The sequence below is a fragment of the Zonotrichia leucophrys genome, chromosome 2 (assembly GCF_028769735.1).
Source record: "Zonotrichia leucophrys gambelii isolate GWCS_2022_RI chromosome 2, RI_Zleu_2.0, whole genome shotgun sequence".
Classification (NCBI taxonomy): domain Eukaryota; kingdom Metazoa; phylum Chordata; class Aves; order Passeriformes; family Passerellidae; genus Zonotrichia; species Zonotrichia leucophrys.
In genome coordinates, this window is record NC_088171.1 from 152103951 (window position 1) to 152124211 (window position 20261).

Genomic DNA, 20261 nt, shown 5'->3' on the forward strand with positions numbered 1-20261 from the left:
ATGTCCCAGTTCACCACAATTCCGTGTTCATCCCCACCTGGTGCAGACGGCCACTTTCTCTGGATCGTGGATGTAGGGGCAGCTGTCGCCGCGATTGCACTTCCCGAAGCGGTTGTAGTACATACAATATTCCTTCTTTTTCTTCTTCTGCTTGGCTTGACGGATGATGGCCAAGCTCCTCTGCACAGCACGGCTGAGGGAGAAAGAGGGACAAGGTCAGGGAGAACCTCCAGCTCCAACACCATGACAACATGGAGAAGACACCTCAACAATATCTGAAACCACAGAGGAGCCCATCTTTGCAGAGTGAAATATTTAGGAAGTTCATGCTCATAAGCCCTTAAATATTTTCAATTTTTGGCTGATTTTACCCCAAATCATTAAAAATCTGCAAGGTTATACCACAATCATCAGTGAGATCCCTTCTCACCCCCAAAACTCTGATTCTCTCCTTGGATTTTATGAGCATGGAGAGGGTTTCCCACATTTTTGGGGAATATGGTGAGGAAGGAAACATCCTCTCCTTGTGCAGCACAGGATGCCAAGGTTGAATGACCTGGAGGGCTCTTCAGCACATGTCCCACCAGCTGGGCCTGCTGCTATTCATGGCCTTCAAGTGGGCACCTGCTCAAGAACCTCAAAGAACGAGCACCTATGTGATGGTCACAGGAACAAAAAGTGCCATCAAAGAGCAGAAAAGCTCCTTTTTAATTTTCTGGTCCCACTAGAAGCTACTTAAGGAGCTCAGAAGTTGCTTAGCACATGTTTTCCATGAGCTTCCAGCTGGAGAGGGAATTACCCTGCAGCTCTTGGGATGTGTGGGACCAGGTGGGAGAGGGGAAGTGTTGAGATCAGGGTGAACACAAACTATGGGGGCACATCAGATCTCTCCAAGTAGATAATTCAGTGGTAGGGCACAGTCAGATCTGGTTTGATGAGGACACAGTGCATTATCCATGAAAAACACAGGTTCAAAGAAATTATTTTCAGAGTAAATGCACATTTTTACCTCTGTAATTGCCGGTTGTCTGCAGCTCCTGGATTAAAAGGAGGTGCAAGGCCAAGTGTAAGGTCCTGGATGTGTAGTGGGTAACCCCAAGCACAAATTTGGTGCAGAATGTGGTGAAAGCAGTCCTCAGGAGGACTTGAGGGAGTTGGTGGATGAGAAACTCCACATGATCCAGCCATGGGAGCCCAGAATGTCCTGGGCTCATCCCACAGTGTGGGCAGGAGGAGATGGGGAATTTCTGCCCCTCTGCCCCACTCAGGTGAGATCTCACCTGCAGAGTCGCCTCCAGCTCTGGGGTCCAAGAGCAGAGGGATGTGGAGCTGCTGGAGCAAATCCAGATGAGGTAACCGAGATGCTCCAAGGGCTGGAGTCCCTCTGCTCTGGAGCCAGGCTGGGAGAGCCGGGAATGTCCAGCCTGGCTGTCCAGGCAGACCTCAGAGCCCCTTCCAGCGCCTAAACAGGCACCAGGAGAGCTGAGAGGGACTTTGGATAAGGGCTGGAGTCCCAGGAAAAGGGGGAATGGTTTCCCACTGCTGGAGGGCAGGGTTAGATGGGATATTGGGAGGAAATTCTTCCCTGGGAGGATGGGGAGGGTCTGGCTGAGCTTAAAACCACTTGAAGTAGAAGCTGAGCAAAGCATCAGCCAGAGCTTCACCAAATCATCCTCCAGCTCAACAGCTGCTCCTGAAGCTTCTGATTCCCTCCTGAGCATTATTCCAAAGATGGAGCACGTCATTCCTGCTTCCCATGAGGAGTACAGACCTGGCAATGTATCGGCACGTTGAGGATCTGCTCAGGCTGGGTGGAAAGAGCCCAGGACTGGGTGTGGAGTGCAATCTCAGCGCTGAAGAGAGAGAAAAACATGGATCATTGCTTGGAATTGAGAAATTTTGCAGGAAATCACACAGCCCTCAGCACCTCAGGTCCACAAAAATGATTGAGGGATGGAGACCCTTTGCTATGAGGAAAAGCTGGGAGATCTGAGGTTGTTTGGCCTGGAAAAGAAAAGGCTCCAGGGAGAACTTGGAGTCCCCTCCATTGCTTAAGGGGGCTCCAGGGGAGCTGGAGAGGAACTATGGACAGAAACCTGGAGTGGCAAAACAGAGGGAATGGCTTCCCACTGCCAGAGGGCAGAGAGAGATGGGATATGGGGAAGAAATTCTTCCCTGTGAGGGCGGGGAGGCCCTGGCACAAACTGCCCAGAGAAACCATGGATTCCCCACCCCTGGAAGTGTCCAAGACCATCTTGGACAGGGCTTGGAGCAACCTGGAACAGTGGAAGGTGTCTTTGCCCCTTGCAGAGGGTTGGAACTGGATGATCTTCAAGCTCCCTTCCAACCCAAACCATTCCATGATTCCATGATCTTATTTAACCCAAAGCACGGAGCTCCCAGGGAACCAATGGAAAAGATGCCCTTCAAGGACTTCCCACCTCTGGAGCAGCCCCAGCAGAAGTGCTCCTTGCAAGCCCCAAACACAGCAGGAATTTTTCCCCTCAGCACCCAAACGTGCCAGAACACTTCTCTGAGCAAATCCCACGCTTCCACCATCAATCCAACAAATTTCCACGCTTGGCTTGGCCTCTCCCCACAGCTGGACAGGGAAGCCCAGCGCCACTCCCATCCATGTACACATGGAATTAAATCATCCTTGACTGGTGCAGGGAGGAATGGACGGGAAAGAAAGGCTGGATTTCAGTTTTCCAGGTGGGATGAGAGCGGCTCAGTCACTCACCTGCCAGCCCGGGCGTGTTGGGAAGTTGAGCGAGTGGAATTTGATTGCGCGGCGCCGCGAGCTGTCACTCGGCTGCCGGCGTCGGCAAAGCCCCATCTGTTCCCTCTGCACATCAAATTCCATCAACGGGGCGTTTCAGCCACCACTGAGATGGTTTTTTTCCCTGATTTTTAAATTCCTTCTCATCCCAAGCTGTGGGAGCATCTTTTTTTTTGTGCTAAACATTCACCAACTTTGGGATGCTCCGAAGATGCTGCAGAAGGGTCTCCATAAAGGGCAAGGTTGACTTCCCAAACAATGTGGGGAGAAAAACCCCAAATTAAAATCCATCAGGATAGGGCTGGAGCATCCTCAGCCCTCTGGAATTCTGCATAATGTTCCTTAAAGCTAGGAATATTCCTTCACCAGGAATCAGCTCCTGAGGGAAGAACACAATCCCTCTAAATATTTAATATTTGGGCATAAAAGCAGATACACAGGGATGAACAAGTTTGGAATCACAGAATCATGGAATGGTTAGGGCTGGAAGGGCCCTTAAAGGTCATCTTGGCCAGAAAAGAGGAATCACTAAAGAGATAGAGGATAAATAAAAGGGTCAACAGCCTCCTGCCACTGAGTTGGAATTTTTATGTAGCAAAAATACATCAATTAAATTATTTTTTTGGGCTTTTTTCCCCCAGTTTTCATTTGCCAGCAAGATGCCATGCAACAACATGATGCGCATCTCCCATTCCAGGGATTAACTTGCATCCCAGAGGGAGTTTAACTACCCAAGAGCTGGTCCCATCCATGACAAAATCCATGTGAGATCCATCCTGGCAAAGAATCCTTCCAGGCAAAGTAAAGAAAACCCCCATTCACATCTTCCCACACCCTAATTATTCATCCCATGTGCAAATCCTCCCCAAACTATTAGAAAATCACCCAAATACTTCTCCAGGAGAAGACAAGCCAATTACAAGAAAGCTCTGTAATTAAACATTTCCCCATCCATTGGGATTTTCAGAGAAAACTCAGGCACTGTCATGAGGGTATTTTTTGAAGCTGCTGCATCGTGGGAAAAAAGTTTAAATAAAAATAAAAGCTTTGTGTACATTCAAGTGACAAGAAGGGTGTGCAGGAGAGGGGATTGCATATTCCCGACTTTTCAGGAGGTCCAAGGGAGCCTAAATTTGGATTTTTAGGGTGGTTGTCAACTTAGAATTCCCAACTGGTTATGACAAGAGATTTGCATTAATAAATGCACTAATAAATAAATATTCCTGGCAATGGAGGGTGTACTATTGAAATTGGGGTGAAATTGAGACATCAAAAGACACTGGAAAAAGGGATAAGGGTTAAAATCCAACATCAGGAGCCAAATTTTGCTGCAGTCTGGCCTAAATTAAACAAAAAGCTGAAACGATTCCCCCAGGGCTCGACTTTGGGAGTCTCATTTGGTCCAGACAAAACACTGGGCACATCCCAGTCCCAGATCTGTCCCGCTTTTCTCCTCAATCACTTCCCAGCCAGGGAGAACATCGGGACACAGCGGTGCTGTCGGATCAGGAAAGTGACTCCCACGTCTTTGGCATTGCCAAAGTCCCTCACTATGGAAATTTAAAGTGGTGCCATGGTAAATTCTTCCCGTGTGTATGCTGCAGGGCAGTGGGAACAACAAAAAGGGGGAAAAAAGCAGGAAAGTCAGAAAACCTGCCACAGAGAGCACCAAGAACTGCACACTGAGGGCTTTTAAAGTGATTACACCCAGCACAGCGGCGTCAGTCGGGATATTTTCCACCCTGTGCAAGGGACAGGTGGATTTCTCCCCCCCTTTCCTGATGATTCAGTCGCTTGCAGGAGCATCATCCGTAAGGAAACCCACAGCCCGTGCAAACAGGGCTGTTTCTCTTAATGCATCATCCCAGCCCGACGCTGGCGGCTCCGGTGGCTCGCGGTGAGAAGTGATTGTTGTTCCCAATCCAGCCGGGAGACTCCGCGCGTCTCTCCGGAGGGAGCGGGAGCTGTCATGTTCATTAAATGCATGATTACAGCTATGATTAATAGCGGGGGCTACAGCCTAACTCCTTCTTTTTTTTTTTTTTTTTTTTTTTTTTTCCCCTGCTCCTAGGAAGGAATCCACAGCCAAGCAGTCCCGCGGTGTTTTCCGCAGCGTTTGGCTCGACGTTTGGAATTCCAGCTTTTGATGGAAAAGGGGAAAAAGGAACAATTTCTTCTTGTCAAACAAAAAAAAAAAAAGCTTAAAACAAGCGGGTAGGATGCTGCACCCCTGCACCAACTATAAATTAATTTGGATTTTTTCATATCCTTAATCCTAAAACTCAGCTCAAACAGATTCAGGTCCATCTCTGGCATTCTGGTTGTTTTTTTTTTTCCATAACCACAAAACACAGCCCAAGGCTCAAGGTCCTTCTCCTCCAGGAAAAGGTTGGCAGAGATTTAGAGATTTCCCTCGGCAGCCCAGGAACTGCACTCAGGAACAACACTTAGCGCTTTCCAGCATTCCCACATGGATATCAGGATGCTCCCATCCAATCCAACACTCCTGCTCAGCTCCCCGTCACCCAGGGGCTTGGAATGCAACAAACACACCCCGAAAACAATATTCCAAATATTCCTTTGAGTTAAAAATTGGCTGCAAATATCACAGTTAATTATCACCTGTTTAATTATTTAGGAAGGACTTTATTGCTCCAAGGCACAGCTCAAGGATCAGGACCTCATCTCATGGAAAGGTCTGTTGGAGCATCTTATCCAATAATTTACTTTTTTTAAATGGTGGAAAAGCTGTAAAAAACTGGAAAAAAAAAAAGGAGAAATCCAGAAAAGGCAGAAATCCAGAGTTAGGGTGAGCTGGGACCAAGGGATGATGGGCAAGAAGGTGAGAACACTGTTAGAATGATGAGTATTGTGTACCAAGCCCATTGCTTCCTATCTTCCACAATCCCAAATCAAGGATAATTTGTGGAAATTTTCCACATGGAGGGAAAAAATCGGTAGAAAACTGAAATAGGCAGAAAAAAAGGAAGAAATTCAGAGTTGGGGTGTGGTAGGGCCAAGGGATGGGCAAGAGGGTGGGAACATTGTTAGAATGATGAGTGTTGAGTATCAAGCCCATTGCTTCCCATCTACTTCCACCATCCCAAGGCAAGAATAATTTATGGAAATCTTACACACAGAGAGAACCAACCAGGGGTTTGCCCAAGCAATGACAGACAGGTGGTCAGCTCTGCTGGCCCCTGCTCCAAACTGGGGATAAGCACAGCAGGGTCATCCCATTTTTTGCTCACCAATCCCATGGTTTTGGAATAGTTCAGTCCCTTATCCCTTCTCAGCTCAGTCCTTTGGCTCAGTGAATATAATTCCTTGGGTTTGGGATTCCTCAATCTCTTATCCCTCTTGAGCTCAATTCCATGGCACCTTGAATCTCAGTGCCTTGTCTTTGGGATTACTCAATTCCTTATATCCTTGGTCCCTTTCAAGCTCAATCCCTTAGTTTTGGGATTCCTCAATCCCTTGGCTCCTTCCCCCTCAATTCCATGATTTTGGGATTGCTCAATCCTTTTATCCCTCAGGTGTCAGCATCACCACACAACCTCTCCTCAGCCTGTTCCCACATGATCTGGGAAAAGCTTCCTTAAACCACACTGGCTCCTTTAATAGTTTCCATTATCATCCCACCTCTCCCACCGCAGCCTCCCTTCGGAAAGAGCCGAGCGATTCATTTTCCGAGTCTCTCCTTGGCTTTATTGCTGAACCGAAAGTTTTGAGGCTGCACTTGGGGAAATTTATTTCTTTAATTATTATTCATTTAAGTGGGTTCCGCGGATTTCGAGGATCAGCACTCGCAGCTGCTGGGGGTCATTTATTTCCCTCACTGGACAGCACAAGTCCTCATTCCGGAGAAGACAACGGAAAAAGAAGGGATGAGCTGCCTCTAAACAAGCAGAGATTTTCCTGTTTTCCTGCCTGACTGTCCCTGCATCCCATGAATGCCCCTGAGTCATGTCGTATGGGCAGATATGGGCCAGGAGCAGGATCTGATCCCTGCAATTCCAGAGTTGAGGAATTGAGTTCATAAAGTGAAAGGGATCGAGCAATCCCAAAGCCAAGGCATGAGATTGAAGGGGCCAAAGGATTGAGCTCCAGAGGGATAAAAGGATTGAACAATCCCAAAACCAAGGGATTGAGAGTGAAGAGGTCAAAGGGATTGAACAATTCCAAATCCAAGGGATAGAGCTCAAAAGGGGCCAAAGGATTGAGCTCCAGAGGGATAAAAGGACTGAACGATAGCAAATCAAGGGATTGAGAGTGAAGAGGTCAAAGGGATTGAACAATCCCAAATCCAAGGGACAGAGCTCAAAAGGAGCCAAGGGATTGAGCTCAAAGGGGCTGAGGGATTGAACAATCCCAAAATTAAGGGATTGAGATCAAAGGGGCCAAGTGATCCCACAATCCCAAAGACAAGGCATTGAGACTGAGGGGCCAGGGAGCTGATCTGAAAGAGGGTAAGGGATTGAGGAATCCCAAAAGCAAGGGATTGACTTAAAGGAAATTGAGGGACTGAGCTCAAAGACACAGAACAATTCCACAAACAAGGGACTGAAGGGGCCAAGGGATCCCTCAATCCCAAAGACAAGGAAGGCATTGAGAATGAAGGTGCAAAGGAATTGAGCTCAAAAGGGGTAAGAGATTGAAGAATCCCAAAACCATGGGATTGAGACTGAATGCATTGAGATTGAAAGGATTCCCCAATCCCAAAGAAAAAGCCTTGAGATTGAAGGGGCCATGAAATTGAGCTCAAAAGTGGCCAAGGGACTTTTTTTTGAGCAACCCCAGAGAGAAAGAACTAATCTGAAAAGAGGAAACAATTGAGGAATCCCAAAGGCAAAGAATTGAATTAAAAAGGGGCCATGGGATTGAGATCAAAAGGGACCAAGGGATCCCATAATCCCAAAGAAAAAGCACTGAGATTTAGGGAGCCAGGGAACTGAGGTCAGAAGAGGTAAGGGATTGAGCAATCCCAAAGCCAAGGGAATGACTTCCAAAGAGGACAAGGGATTTAATTCAAGATGGGTAAGGGACAGAGCAATCCCAAAACCAAGAGATTGAGGTTGAAGTGTCTGAGGGATAAAGCAATCCCAAAACAAGGGACTGATCCTGGAGAAGCCAAGGAATTGAGCTCAGAAAGAGGCAAGAGACTGAGCAATCCCAAACCCAAGGAATTCATCCCAAAGGGAGTGAGCACAAAGGGATCCTGGCACCAGCAACACCAAAACCAGTGGAAACCTGAGGATAGCAGCATTCCAAATTTCCCTGCTCTCACACCTCGGTGCATTGGGCTGGTCTCTCCTCCACCAAAGTCTTCCTTACACCTCCAGTATGATCCCAATACACTCAAGGTGTGTTGAAGACAGAAAATAGACTCATGATGGAAAAACAAGAAGCTTGGGATGTTTCCATGGACATGGGGAAAAGACAAAGCCTGGCACACCGGAGCAAATCCTCCCTAATTCCTCTTAAAATTAAAAGCAGAGACAGATGATGGGTGGTGGAAACATTCCAGTCCTGAATCCCTCCTTTCCTTCTGTAAAAAGGAGTGGCTCAGAGGAAGAAGCATTCCCACAAGTGCTGGGCCAACAGCAGTGCTGAGCATTTCATCATCCTTGAAAAAGCTGGAAGTATGTTTCCGTGACATTCAGCACTTCCAAAATTAGTTGGTGAACAGGGAGGCCAGAGAGCACTTTCTTCCAGCTCTGTGGAGTGTGGAGTTCTCCCACTGCAGCCCAAATCGTGTTCAGGAGCATCCATCACCCATCCCTAGCCTGATGCAGTGGAGGAGGAAGTCCAGAGATGCTCCAAGGGATGGAGCCAGGCTGGGAGAGCTGGGAATGTCCAGCCTGGAGAAGGTTCCAGGGAGACCTCAGAGCCCCTTCCAGTGCCTGAAGGGGCTCCAGGAGAGCTGGAGAGGGACTTGGGACAAGGGATGGAGTGACAAGACATAGTGAATGGTTCCCCACTGCCAGAGGGCAGAATTAGATGGGATATTGGGAAGAAATCCTTCCCTGTGAGGGTGATGAGGCCCTGGCACAGGCTGCCCAGAGAAGCTGTGGTTGTCTCATCCCTGGAAGTGTCCAAGGCCAGGTTGTGTGGGGCTTGGATCAACCCTGGGTAGTGGAAGGTGCCCCTGCCCATGGCAGGGGGTTGGAATGAGATGATCTTTAAGCTCCTTTCCGACCCAAACTATTCCACGATTCCATGACCTTCCATCTCCCCAGCTGATCACCTTTGCAGCAGAGGGGGGAAACTGAGGCAGGAGGGAATGTTACACACCAGGATGGAGGCAGGAAGTGCATTCAGATGCAGGGAAAATCCCCCTCAGTTCTGGAAGGTCTGAACTCAACCATGTTTTAATTAATAATTTGTTTCCCTGGGATCAGAACCACCATCACAATGTGTGGGAGATGCCTCAGCTCGAGAGGACTTAAAACTCCTCTTAAGCCTCCACCTTTGGGAGCCCAGCAATCCTGGTAATCTCCAAGGCTCTGGAATCTACGGTCATGGAGACAATTTGAAAACCCCAATAAATAAAATCACATTGTTCAAGGGGCCGGTTGTCACCTCTGGAGTCCCCAAAGCCACCAGCCTTTCTCCAACCAAGAGCTAAAACCTCAGCATGAAGAAATCATGCAGGTGATGATTTGCCCATGGAACAATAGCCTGGACACTTGGAAAACCCTGCTGGAGCCAGCCCCAGCTCACAGAGTGCAATTCCTCTCTCGGCAGCAGCGGCGGCTCGTGCAGAGATTGGGGTCAGGGCTGGTTTCCGGACAATGTCAAACCTTAATTTGCTTTCTGCTGCTTTCAATCTTGTATTTCCCCTTCTGTATTTCTTTGTGAAACTCTACATCGCCCTGGACCTTTTGCTTCTCCCCCTGATTTCATGGAAATTCCTCAAGAGTCTGGAAAATGCCTTAGCAGCTGGAGAAAGAAATGAAGGAAAAGTTCCTTGTGAGAGGAGAAAACAAATTATTCTGGTTGTTTAATTAATTGCCAAGTAGCCAATGCTTTCCACAACATCACACTGCTGATTTTCAAGACTTCTGCAAAGTGAAAAAATACATGGGTGCCGAAATACCAGTCATCCCAAAGGGAAAGAACCTTTCCATGTGTGATTCCACATCTTTGTCTTGCACAGGGATGGGCAGAGAGTGTTTAAGCTCTGGGTTTTCTTCTCCATCCTTGCCTGAGCAATTAATTATGCCACATGCAAGATCCCTATCCAGCTGGAAAGGCAAAAAAAAAAAAAATTATTTCATTCCTGTATTTTATTTGCAGTTTTCCAGAGACAAGTGTGGAAGGTGCAGAAATCCTTTGGGAGCAGAGCCATGTGTGGGATGAGAGCAAAGTTCTCAGCAGCTGCACAGGCCGTGGTGATGCTGTGATTGCTCCAGGAAGGTTTTTTTATGTTCAAACCACCTCCAAAAATTTTTCCTGGGATTGGAGTGACACTTTCCTTGTCCCCAAGGTATGTACCCACCTCGCCTCTCCAGCACCAACAAAGCCAATTCCAGAAGAGCCACGGAAAATTGCTCTTCCCATTGCTCCTGGGAGACCCAGGATTGATCCCAATACAGCACAAGGATGCAGGAAGTGCATCCCCAGGATCAAATCTTAACTCACCACCAGCATCCACCAATAAATCACTTGGGAATGCTATGATGGTGTGGATGGATCAGCCCCAGTGCCCGGCATCAGATTTTGTACAGTAGAGATAAAAAACCCCAACTCTATAAATCCAGGGAAAGAGCAGAATTATAACCCACTGGAAGTAAACTCCAAGCTATTAAACTGTCAGGAGCATTTCCCATCTCTCCCCTATTCCAAACACACGGTGCCTGGCACTGAAAGGGAAAGGAAAAGCCGTTTTTTTCCATCTTTTAAATAAACTTTGTCAAGTGTTGAAAACACAGAGCGTTGAGCAAACGTTCGCAGCCGATGAGAACACACAAATCTTCCGCCCTGCCAGGCCCAGTTATCCTAAGGCAAGAGGAATCTGTGGAATCCATCCTTGGGAAGGAGGATGAATTGTGGGGAGAGATGAAAGATGACATGAAAATACTGATTCACAGCAGCTCCTCAGGTTTTGCGGTTACAAAGCCAACGTGACATGTGAAGGGGAAAGGGGCAACAGCAAAATAAGGAACATCTTCAAAATAATAATTAGATAGGAATGAATTTTATAGGGAATAACCTTGGGAGGGATCTTCCCTCCCTAAGTGGGACTAATTAAACCCAATTTTCTGAATGAGACCTCACTAGAAGACGCGGTTTCAGTGAGAAAGGAAAAATGGGGGCATCACATCTCTCCCATGCCTTGTCACCCCAAATCCCCTCAGGTACCCCCCACAAGCAATTCCAAGGCCTGAATCTGCAGAAATCCTCCCATGATACCTTTGGATTCATCTCTCCTCCAGAAATTTGCCTCTAAGTTGGTGTTTCTCTGTTTGGTCCCAATCCATTGATGGATATTCATAGACAGGCCAAATCCATCAGCCTTTGCTGAGTAGCCCAAATGAGACTTTGCTCATTTGTCTATTTCCAGACAAATTTAGAGACTTCCTTGCACTTGGATAAATAAAAAAATTCACCTTCTTGCTGGGAGGCAGGACCTTTTCCTCCCATGTCCTCCCCAAGAAGAAGGCCATTAGGCCTGTTCTTTAAAAAAAATCTTTAAAATAATGGATATTTTAGAGCCAAATGTGTCCAGCATTTCATCATCCTTGTCCTTGGAAAGCTCTCCCACCAGTTTAAGCCCTTTGGTTTTTGGCTGCTCCACCTGGCCATGGAGAGACATCCTTCCTTTGCTTGGTATCTTCAGATCATCCTCTTTTGCAGTCCTTCCAGCCATCACTTCTCCCCAGGACTCTTCCTAGTGTTCCAACTCTGTCCTGAAATCCATCCAACAACATCCCTGTCCATGTCCTGGGTTTCGCCCCTTTTCTTCCATTCCTGCAGGATATTTTCTGCCTTTGGTGACATCTTCAATGACCAGAAATGGTGCTGAAGGCAGAACCACCCTTGAACTGGTTTTGAAATATCCTGATCCAGAGACTGGAAAATCCCAGCATCAGTAGCAAAGCTGTTGGAAAAAATCCGATTTCTTTTCTACAAACCCCTGAGCTGTTTTATGGACACTTTTTCTGAGTCTCCAAACTCTGATCCACCTTCCCCAGTTTAACTATCCCCAAAAATTCTCAATAAACAGTTAGGGTGCAAAAATATTTGAGACCAAGAAGAAATTTTAAAAATACCTTAAGCACAGTTAAAATCTGATCTTTTTTAAGAGTCACACTTGAGATGTCAAACACAGGAGAAGCTGAAACAAAATTTAATCAAAGCCATGATGTAAAACTGGGAATTCATCACAACGGGGGGCATCATTCCATGGTTATCTGCAGAATGATCTTCTCAAATTTTTAAGTCAATATTGAAGGTAATTTGATCAGCATCTCAAGCACATTCAACCTTGTGGTGCTGTTTGAAGTTATCCAAGATTTTGCCCATTAAACCAAGTTTAACGGCTCATCTCCACAAGCTTGAACTAAGTTTGACTTAAGAAAACCTTGATTCTCCTAAACTTTTAATTTCTCCAACATTATTTCCCTTTGCTATAAAGCAAGAACAGCACTTGTCACCATGGGATGTCCACCACCTTCACATCTGGAATTCTATGAGGCCGGAGGATGAGTCGCAACCCACAGGCTGGGAATAAACAACTAAAAACCGAACTCAGTGGATTTTGGACATGAACTGGGACAAATTCCTGCTCACCTGCTCTGATGGGAGTTCGGGTGCCCAGGTCCCTGGCCCGGACAGGGCTGCTGGAGGTTTTGGAGAGTTTGTTGGCCGACACCCGGTACATGACGCCGCCGATGCAGCGGAAGCCTTTGCTCCTCCAGCGCTGTTGGACGAGCTGGGATTTGCCACCTAGGAGTGAGGGTCGGGTCTGGTTTAACAATGGGGATCTGCAGGAAAAATAAAGTTAAGGTTAGCCCAAATTTGGGATAATGTCACAAAGAGGTGTTGCTTCATGAGCAAACCATGGGATGGGAGACTCATGGAATGGTTTGCGTTCAAAGGAACCTTCAAGATCGTCTCATTCCAACCCCATTTCCAAGGGCAGGACAGCTCCCACTAGAATGGAGGAGATGTATGGAAGAAGCAGGGATGTTCCTACTGTTGACAGAAGAAAAGCTGTGATTCCTCATGACTGACACCCAAAAAATTACTTTCAAGGCCTCTCCCCCAACTTCTCCCACCCTTGCCCCAGCAGAAACAAGGAAATGTGGATGCAATCCCATGAGAGAATCAGCAAGGTGGGACCTTCACTGAGCTTAGCCAAGTTTTATGGAGCTCTACAAGCTTTGACATCCCTGGAAGTACATCAAAGCTAGGTGGAATGGGACACTGAACAACCTGATCCAGCGGGTGGCATCCCTGTCCATGGCAGGGGTTTGGAACTAGATGGTCTTTATGGTCCTTCCCAACCTAAACATTCCATGAGTCTGTATCTTTGCTATCATTATTCCTGTTAGGAATCAGATACCACAACTTTAATATTTTTATTCTGCCCCCAAATCTGGCTCTTGAAAGGATTTTCCTCAATCCCTGCATGGGACAAATCACCCAAAAGCATTTCTATCCCCCACCAGTCACCTGGAGTTGATGCTGGACCTCAGCAGGGTCCAGTGGGTGGGGCTGAGGACTTGTTCCCACCTCCTCAACTCTCCCTAAATTCACAAATCTGGTATTGAGGCAGCGGGATGGAGACAGACTGGGAATCCCAATCCATTATTCTGAAGGACCCAGTAAATTCTGAAGTGACACCTAAGGGATAAATATCACAGAATCCCAAAATCTTTCCGGTCTGCAAAGACCTCCAAGGCTACGAAGTCCAACCTGTGACTGATCACCACTTTGTCAATTAGACCAGAGCACTGAGTGACACGTCCAGGCATTCCTTGAGCACCTCCAGGGATAGGGACTCCATTCGACCTCATTGGACAGCTCATCCCAATATTTAACAACCCTTTCCATGAAAAAATTCCTTCTCATATCCCACCTGAACCTCCCCAGGCACAGCTTGAGGCCATTTCCTCTCATCCTGTTGCTGGTTGACAGGGAAAAGACGCCAACCCCCACCTTTCCACATGTCCCAGAGAGGCTCCTCTGTCACCCAAAATCTTGTTTGCTCCATGACCTGATACCTCCTGCACCACCCCACCTCCTCCCGACCCACAACGCAGCCTCCCAGCTCATTCCTATCCATCCCCCATTATCCAAACAGAGCAGCTGCAGCCAAATCAAATCTCCTCCAATATCAGTCGCCTTCCTCATTTAGCGCTAATCCAAACAGTAATTTGTTTATGCAAATTAGAGCTCTAATTTTGTATTAGCCCAAACTATGCTCATAATGCTATTAGCAGAACGTATATAAACCGCGCATTACCGGAGAATATCCGTAAATTAAGATCCCGCTATCCTATCAGCGGAATGCAAACCCCGATGAGCATTTCCTTTAAATGAACATGTGCTCCAAAGAAAAAGAGAGCTGGAAAATGGAATAGTTACATTTCCTAATGCTGAGCGTGACAGCCTATTCATTCCGGAGGGCTGTTGCCACTGGCTACCGAGCTCGGAAAATTTGCTGCCTGGTTTTTGTGGGAAGGGGATGGGAATTGGATAAATTCCTCGTTTTAGCTCCCCCAGGGTTTCCTCCTCATGGAATTGCTCCAGAAAGGAGCATCAAGTCTTAGTGACTTGCAAAGGAGTCACAGTGGTAGTGTTGTTGGGTGAAGGGGGTGATGGCATGAGGGACACTTGGGTCACTCATGGATCACCCAGCACATCCCAGAAAACTCCAGCAAGGCCAAGGATGCATCCAGCAGTGGCTGGAGGACCTGAAGAGAGGTCGTGTGGCCATATCAGGGGCAATGAAAATAACATCAAATATCAAACAGTCAGGAGGGTGACAGAGATGATTCTCACTCTCCACTCTGCATTTCTGAGATCCCATCTGGAGTTTTGTGTCCAGCTCTGGGGTCCCAGCAGTAGAAGGATCTGTTGGAGCAGATCCAGAGGAAGCCATGGAGATGCTCCGAGGGCTGGAGACCCTCTGATCTGGAGCCAGGCTGGGAGAGTTGGTGGAGAAGGGAAGGATCCAGGGAAATCTTGCCGTGCTTAAAGGGATTCCAGGAGAGCTGGAGAGAGACTGTGGAAAAGAGATGGAGTGACAGGACACAGGGAATGGCTTCCCACTGCCAGAGGGCAGAATTAGGTTAAGACACTGGGAAGGAATTCTTCCCAGGGAGGGTGGTGAGGTGCTGGAATCTTCCCAGAGAAACTCCAGCTGCCCCATCCCTGGAAGTGTCCAAGGCCAAGTTGGATAGGGCTTGGAGCCCTGGAATATTGGAAGGTGTCCTTTCCCATGGCTTCCATGGAACTGGATGACCTTTAACCTTCCAACCTATCCCATTCCAGGATTCTAATGAAGGTATTGCAGAACACCACCATGGCTGTGACGAGACCCATCCCAGCTCCATCCATCTCCTCTTCCTCCCAGAGCCACATCCCTGTGAGGACCCCAGGATGCTCCATTCCTCCATTCACTGGAGCTGTAGTGCCAGTGGATTTGGGACTCCTTTTTCCCCCCTGAATCAGTCCCTTTAAGGACTTCTGTAATTCCATATATATTCCCTATATGTTATCTCTGGGTAATACATAGAGATATCCACACACATCTATTTCCATATAGATGCACACATAATTGAATATATATATACCCTGAGTGCATGTATTGAAATACAAGATCTGTATATTATATAGAATAAGAAATATTGATACTTTCATACATAAATCTATATATTATCACCTGTATTCTCTGGGCCTCCAATATCCATCAATTATCTCTAGATACTACTGAATATATGCACTGAATGCATATATTGAATTATATATGTTCAATAACATCTAGATATGTTCAATATATATATTTATTAATTCTTAGAGATAATGTATGCGAGGCCAGATACTATTTTTATTCTTAGCACTTTATATTATTCATATATTATTGAATATATAGCATATATATTGAATTACATATATTCACTAATATATAGGTAATACATATAATATATAGATATTGTTTCCTATATATTATACATTACATATTTTCCTTAACTCTAGTAGAGGGGAGGGAAGAAGTCAGGGTTTCATCCAACATTCCACACTCTGATTTGTAGGGAAAGGCTGGGATGTGGCACAGTTGTGGAAGCAATCAGGGCATGGATGTACAGATATACAGATCTATAGATCTATAGACATATAGATACACTATAGATATATATAAACTACATGCAGACATATATATACATAAAGGATAAACATATTTAAATAGATATTATATGTATTTAAATATATATTGTATCTATATATCTATATATTATATGTAGGTATATTCATATATATAAAAATATTCTATATCTATAAAGATACATTCAATATCTATTGAATATAAATTTACATGTATGCCCTAATACATTATATTATCACATAGACACACATAAATGAGGTAATACATTAAATTAAATATTTTTTGGCTGTAATGTCAATAAAACCCAACCCACCCCAAACCCTGCACAGCCCCAGGGGCTGCTCACACCACCTAAGCCTGACTCACTGGTTTGAGCACCAGTTTAAGATCCAATTGGTTGACTCCCTCAAATGCTCAGGATATTTATTTTCCTGCCTTCCTGCTCTCAGATCACCAAAGTGGTCACACACCTCTCTCTTCTTTAGAATTCCTTAGGGATGGCCAAGCTCCAAACTGAGGGAGCCTCCAAATGCAGATGCAGTATCAGAACATCCCCACTGAGGCAGGGAGTTGGAACAGGATGATTTTTTTAATCTATGATTTTTTCAAGGATTTTGACAAACTACATCAAAACTCATCTCATTCCCCAAAGGGAGTGGGGCTGAACCTCCCCTAATTTAAACTTGTTATATTTTTGAGGAGACAAGTGACCTCTGGGTGGTCTCCAAGTAAAGCTTCTGCAGAACATCTGCTCAGGCTGCCAAAGCCCCAAGGGCCACCGGACTGGAGCCACGGAATCATCGCAGACTGATCTGGGTTGAAAGGCATCTTCAAAATCACCAAGTTCCAATTCCCCTCCATGGGCAGGGCCACCTTCCAGTAGAATAGGTCACTCCAAGCCCCATTCAATCTGGCCTTGAACACTTCCAGGGACGGGGAGTCCCAGCCAGGAGCTCAGTTTGAGCTCACTGGAGGCTTGGCTACCTCCATTTCCAACTTCTGGGTGGTGCAAATGTCCAAGCAGTGATGTCCCGTCATCCTTTTATACATATAAAGTAATAGTTATTAGAATATTTACTGTATTTATTATTTATTATATTAGGCATGATATTTATTATATTATAGGAGCCTTAAGAGTTTTAAAATTTAAGGGAAATTATGCTTTATATGGAAAAACTGCGTCCACACAGAAGAGTGGGGAGGGAACTCAACTTCCCAAACTCCACTTGCAGGAACCCTCTATTTCCCTCTGAATCCAAGCTGTTGCTCCCAAGCGCTTGTGTGGCCCCAACACAGCCACCAGTGTGTGTGTCCCCCTCCCTCTTAGTGACATCCAAGCTGGAGGTGGCAGGGAAAAGCCACCGGCGAGGGCACGGAGCCGAACGCCCATCGCTTTTCATCGGCGGCGGGATCCCTGCTCTCCCTGGGATTGTTACCCTAATGGAAAGGACGGCCTTTGGAAATGAACTGTATTGACAAAAGAGGATAAAATTAACGAGATAATAGCTGGGCCAAGGACCTGAAGAATACACTGGGCCCCTCGACACGAGGGCCTTGTAATTCCCTTTCTGCCGTGCATCCCGCGGATCTAAAGAGTCCTCCCGTCCGTCCACAAGGCCCCGCTCCGGCAGGAAATTTCATTAACGCTGGAAAATAGGAAAGGTATTAAGCGTGGATAATGAAGGCTAGAGTGTGAACAGTGCCTTAAGATAGTCTTCTTTCTAGCCTTTGTAATGGGAGGCATGAACTTTCCCTTCAAATCCATTTCTAATCCATTTGAAATACTACAGCAAATTATCTCCCCTTCAGCCCAAGAGCGGCCGGCCAATTTACTCCGAATAGAAGTGACAATGCTCCGGAATTTATCGCCATAACCTTGACTACACAAGGTTGAGGGTTGTCTTTCCCCCACCCCCAGGGTGGACAGCGGAAGAAAAATTTTTAATGAAGAGGGGGTGGAGGAACGACATAAAAATGTTTAAAAACGGCAGCGTAGCTGGCGCAGGTTCGATGTCAACTATGGGGAAATCAGTGCCTGATGCTAAAAATGTTACAAAGAGAGGTTCCAGGCTGATAATGCCAGGTTGGATGGGGCTTGGAGCAACCTGGGCTAGTGGAAGGTGTCCCTGTCCATGGCAGGGGTTTGGACAGGATGATCTCTAAGGTCCCTTCCAACCCAAAACATTCCAGGATTCTGTAGGATGAGGTTCGGGATTTTCCAGTGCATCTCTCGAAGCAGCAGCAACTCTGCCTCACTCAGAGCATTTCATGCTGCTGCTTAGTAGGTGTTTGTGTTGATCAAGTCTGATTTCCCATGATTAAGCACCATCCAGCTGTGTCCTTCAGAGAATTCCAGAGGCATTTAGGTGGGAAAAGTTCTCCAAGATCATCCAGCCCAACCATTTTCCCAGCACAGCCAAGGCCACCACTAAGCCATATTCCAAAGTGCCACATCCAGACAGACAGTTAAATTCCTATGGGGATGGGGATTCCACCACTGTCTTGGGAAGCCTGTCCAACTATTCCATGAAAAAAGCTTCCCAATATCCAAATTAATCCTCTCCTGGCACAGCCTGAGGCTGTTTCCTCTTTTCTTGTCTCTTGTTCCCTGGGAATAGATCCTGAACCCCACCTGGATCCACCATCCTGTCAGGGAGTTGTGGAGACCCAGAAGGTATCCCCGAGTTTCCTTTTCTCCAGGCTGAGCTTCCCCAGATCCCTCAGCACTTCCAGGTGCTCCAGACCTGTCCTCAGCTCCATTCCCTTCTCAGAATGGAGCTCCAAACCTGCTCAGAATGGAGTAAAACCACCAAAACTTCAGCCAGGAGCTAGCAAGTCATCCTGGGAAAACACATTTCCTCTTCAAATTTCCCTCTTCAAATAATCTATATTTAAGATTATTATTTTATATATTAATCTAAATAAAAAGGAAAAAAACTGGGAGACTTCCAAGCCAACATGGAAAACAAAGGTTAAAAACAAGGATGAGTCGCTCCAGCCTGCTCACATTTAACACCCCCATCCCCTCATCAACACAAGACCACGTGATCCAAAAACCCCACCCAAACCCCTGCAAAAACTCCCCTATACTTGAAATGTAACATTTTTAGAGTATTTGATGTCTCTAAGTTAAACACAACCCCACGAGCAGAGCAGGAACATCCCAGCGGCGTTTCCAGCCGGCTGAAACGGAGAGGATTTCCCGGCACTGGCGGCGATACAAGTGGCTCTTAAAGAATGGTTTCCTTTTACTACTGGATTTCTTCTTTGGGCTTAGCTTATATATTTTTTTTTTTTTTTGAAAGTAATCCTTACATAGTCAGAAATCACATTTGCATGCTGGCATTTGAATCCCGAGGAAAGAGCGGATCATCGCGGGGGCAACGGTTACGGGAAGCAACAGGGAGAGAGGTGAGGAAGGAGGGAGCTCGTCTGCCACAAGCCTGGGATGTGACAATGGAAAATCCTCATTCAGGAGGGGAAAAAAACCCCAAAAATCCCATTTTCCTAAGTCATTCATCATTCCTTAGCAAACAACACAGGATTTAGGGCTAGAAGTGTTCCTCAAACACACCAGGAATGCTCCAAGATGCCCCTTGGAAGATTCTCCATCTTTATCCTCACCCATCAGATCTCTGAAGACCCCAAATCTACTGCTAAAAGCAAGTAATTCCACTAAAATGTTTGATTTATGGGATTTTTATCAGCATTGATGCTTGCTCCTTAAAATAATAAAGGTCAAACCTCAAATAAATACTTTCTACATTAAGATTTAATTTATTTGAAGAACCTGACTGGGATAATTCAAATCATTTAGTCCACTGTTGATGATATTTGAGGCTGGAAAAGTGATTGGAAATTAAAAATAGAAAGGGATATGTCTTTTCCCCACATACATCCATAAATACAGAGGATCCATTAGTTTTAAATACACAGTGACGGGCAAAAACGCATTAATTTACCCATAAACAATTCCCTCCTTTCAATAATTACTTCTAATTATGAAACAAACACTTTAAAAAAAAAAACCTATTTTAATTTGGTTCAATTGAATCTGAATTTCCATTCAAATGCAGCTTAATGTTAATCTCAAGGAAAAAAAAATAATAATCCAGCCCAGATCTCATTTAGCATTTTCAAAAC

The 20261-nt window shown here is 45.9% G+C and overlaps 1 protein-coding gene across 1 annotated transcript in view; it reads right to left on the reverse strand.

Moving 5' to 3' along the window:
• ZC3H3 (zinc finger CCCH-type containing 3) overlaps window positions 1-20261 on the reverse strand; it is a 127903-nt gene that overhangs the window by 29768 nt on the left and 77874 nt on the right. The window contains exons 5-7 of the mRNA XM_064706775.1: window positions 12578-12771; window positions 1772-1853; window positions 38-193 (exon numbers count right to left, since the gene is read on the reverse strand). Of these exons, the coding sequence (XP_064562845.1) occupies window positions 38-193; window positions 1772-1853; window positions 12578-12771 (432 nt within the window). The remainder of the gene's footprint in view (window positions 1-37; window positions 194-1771; window positions 1854-12577; window positions 12772-20261) is intronic.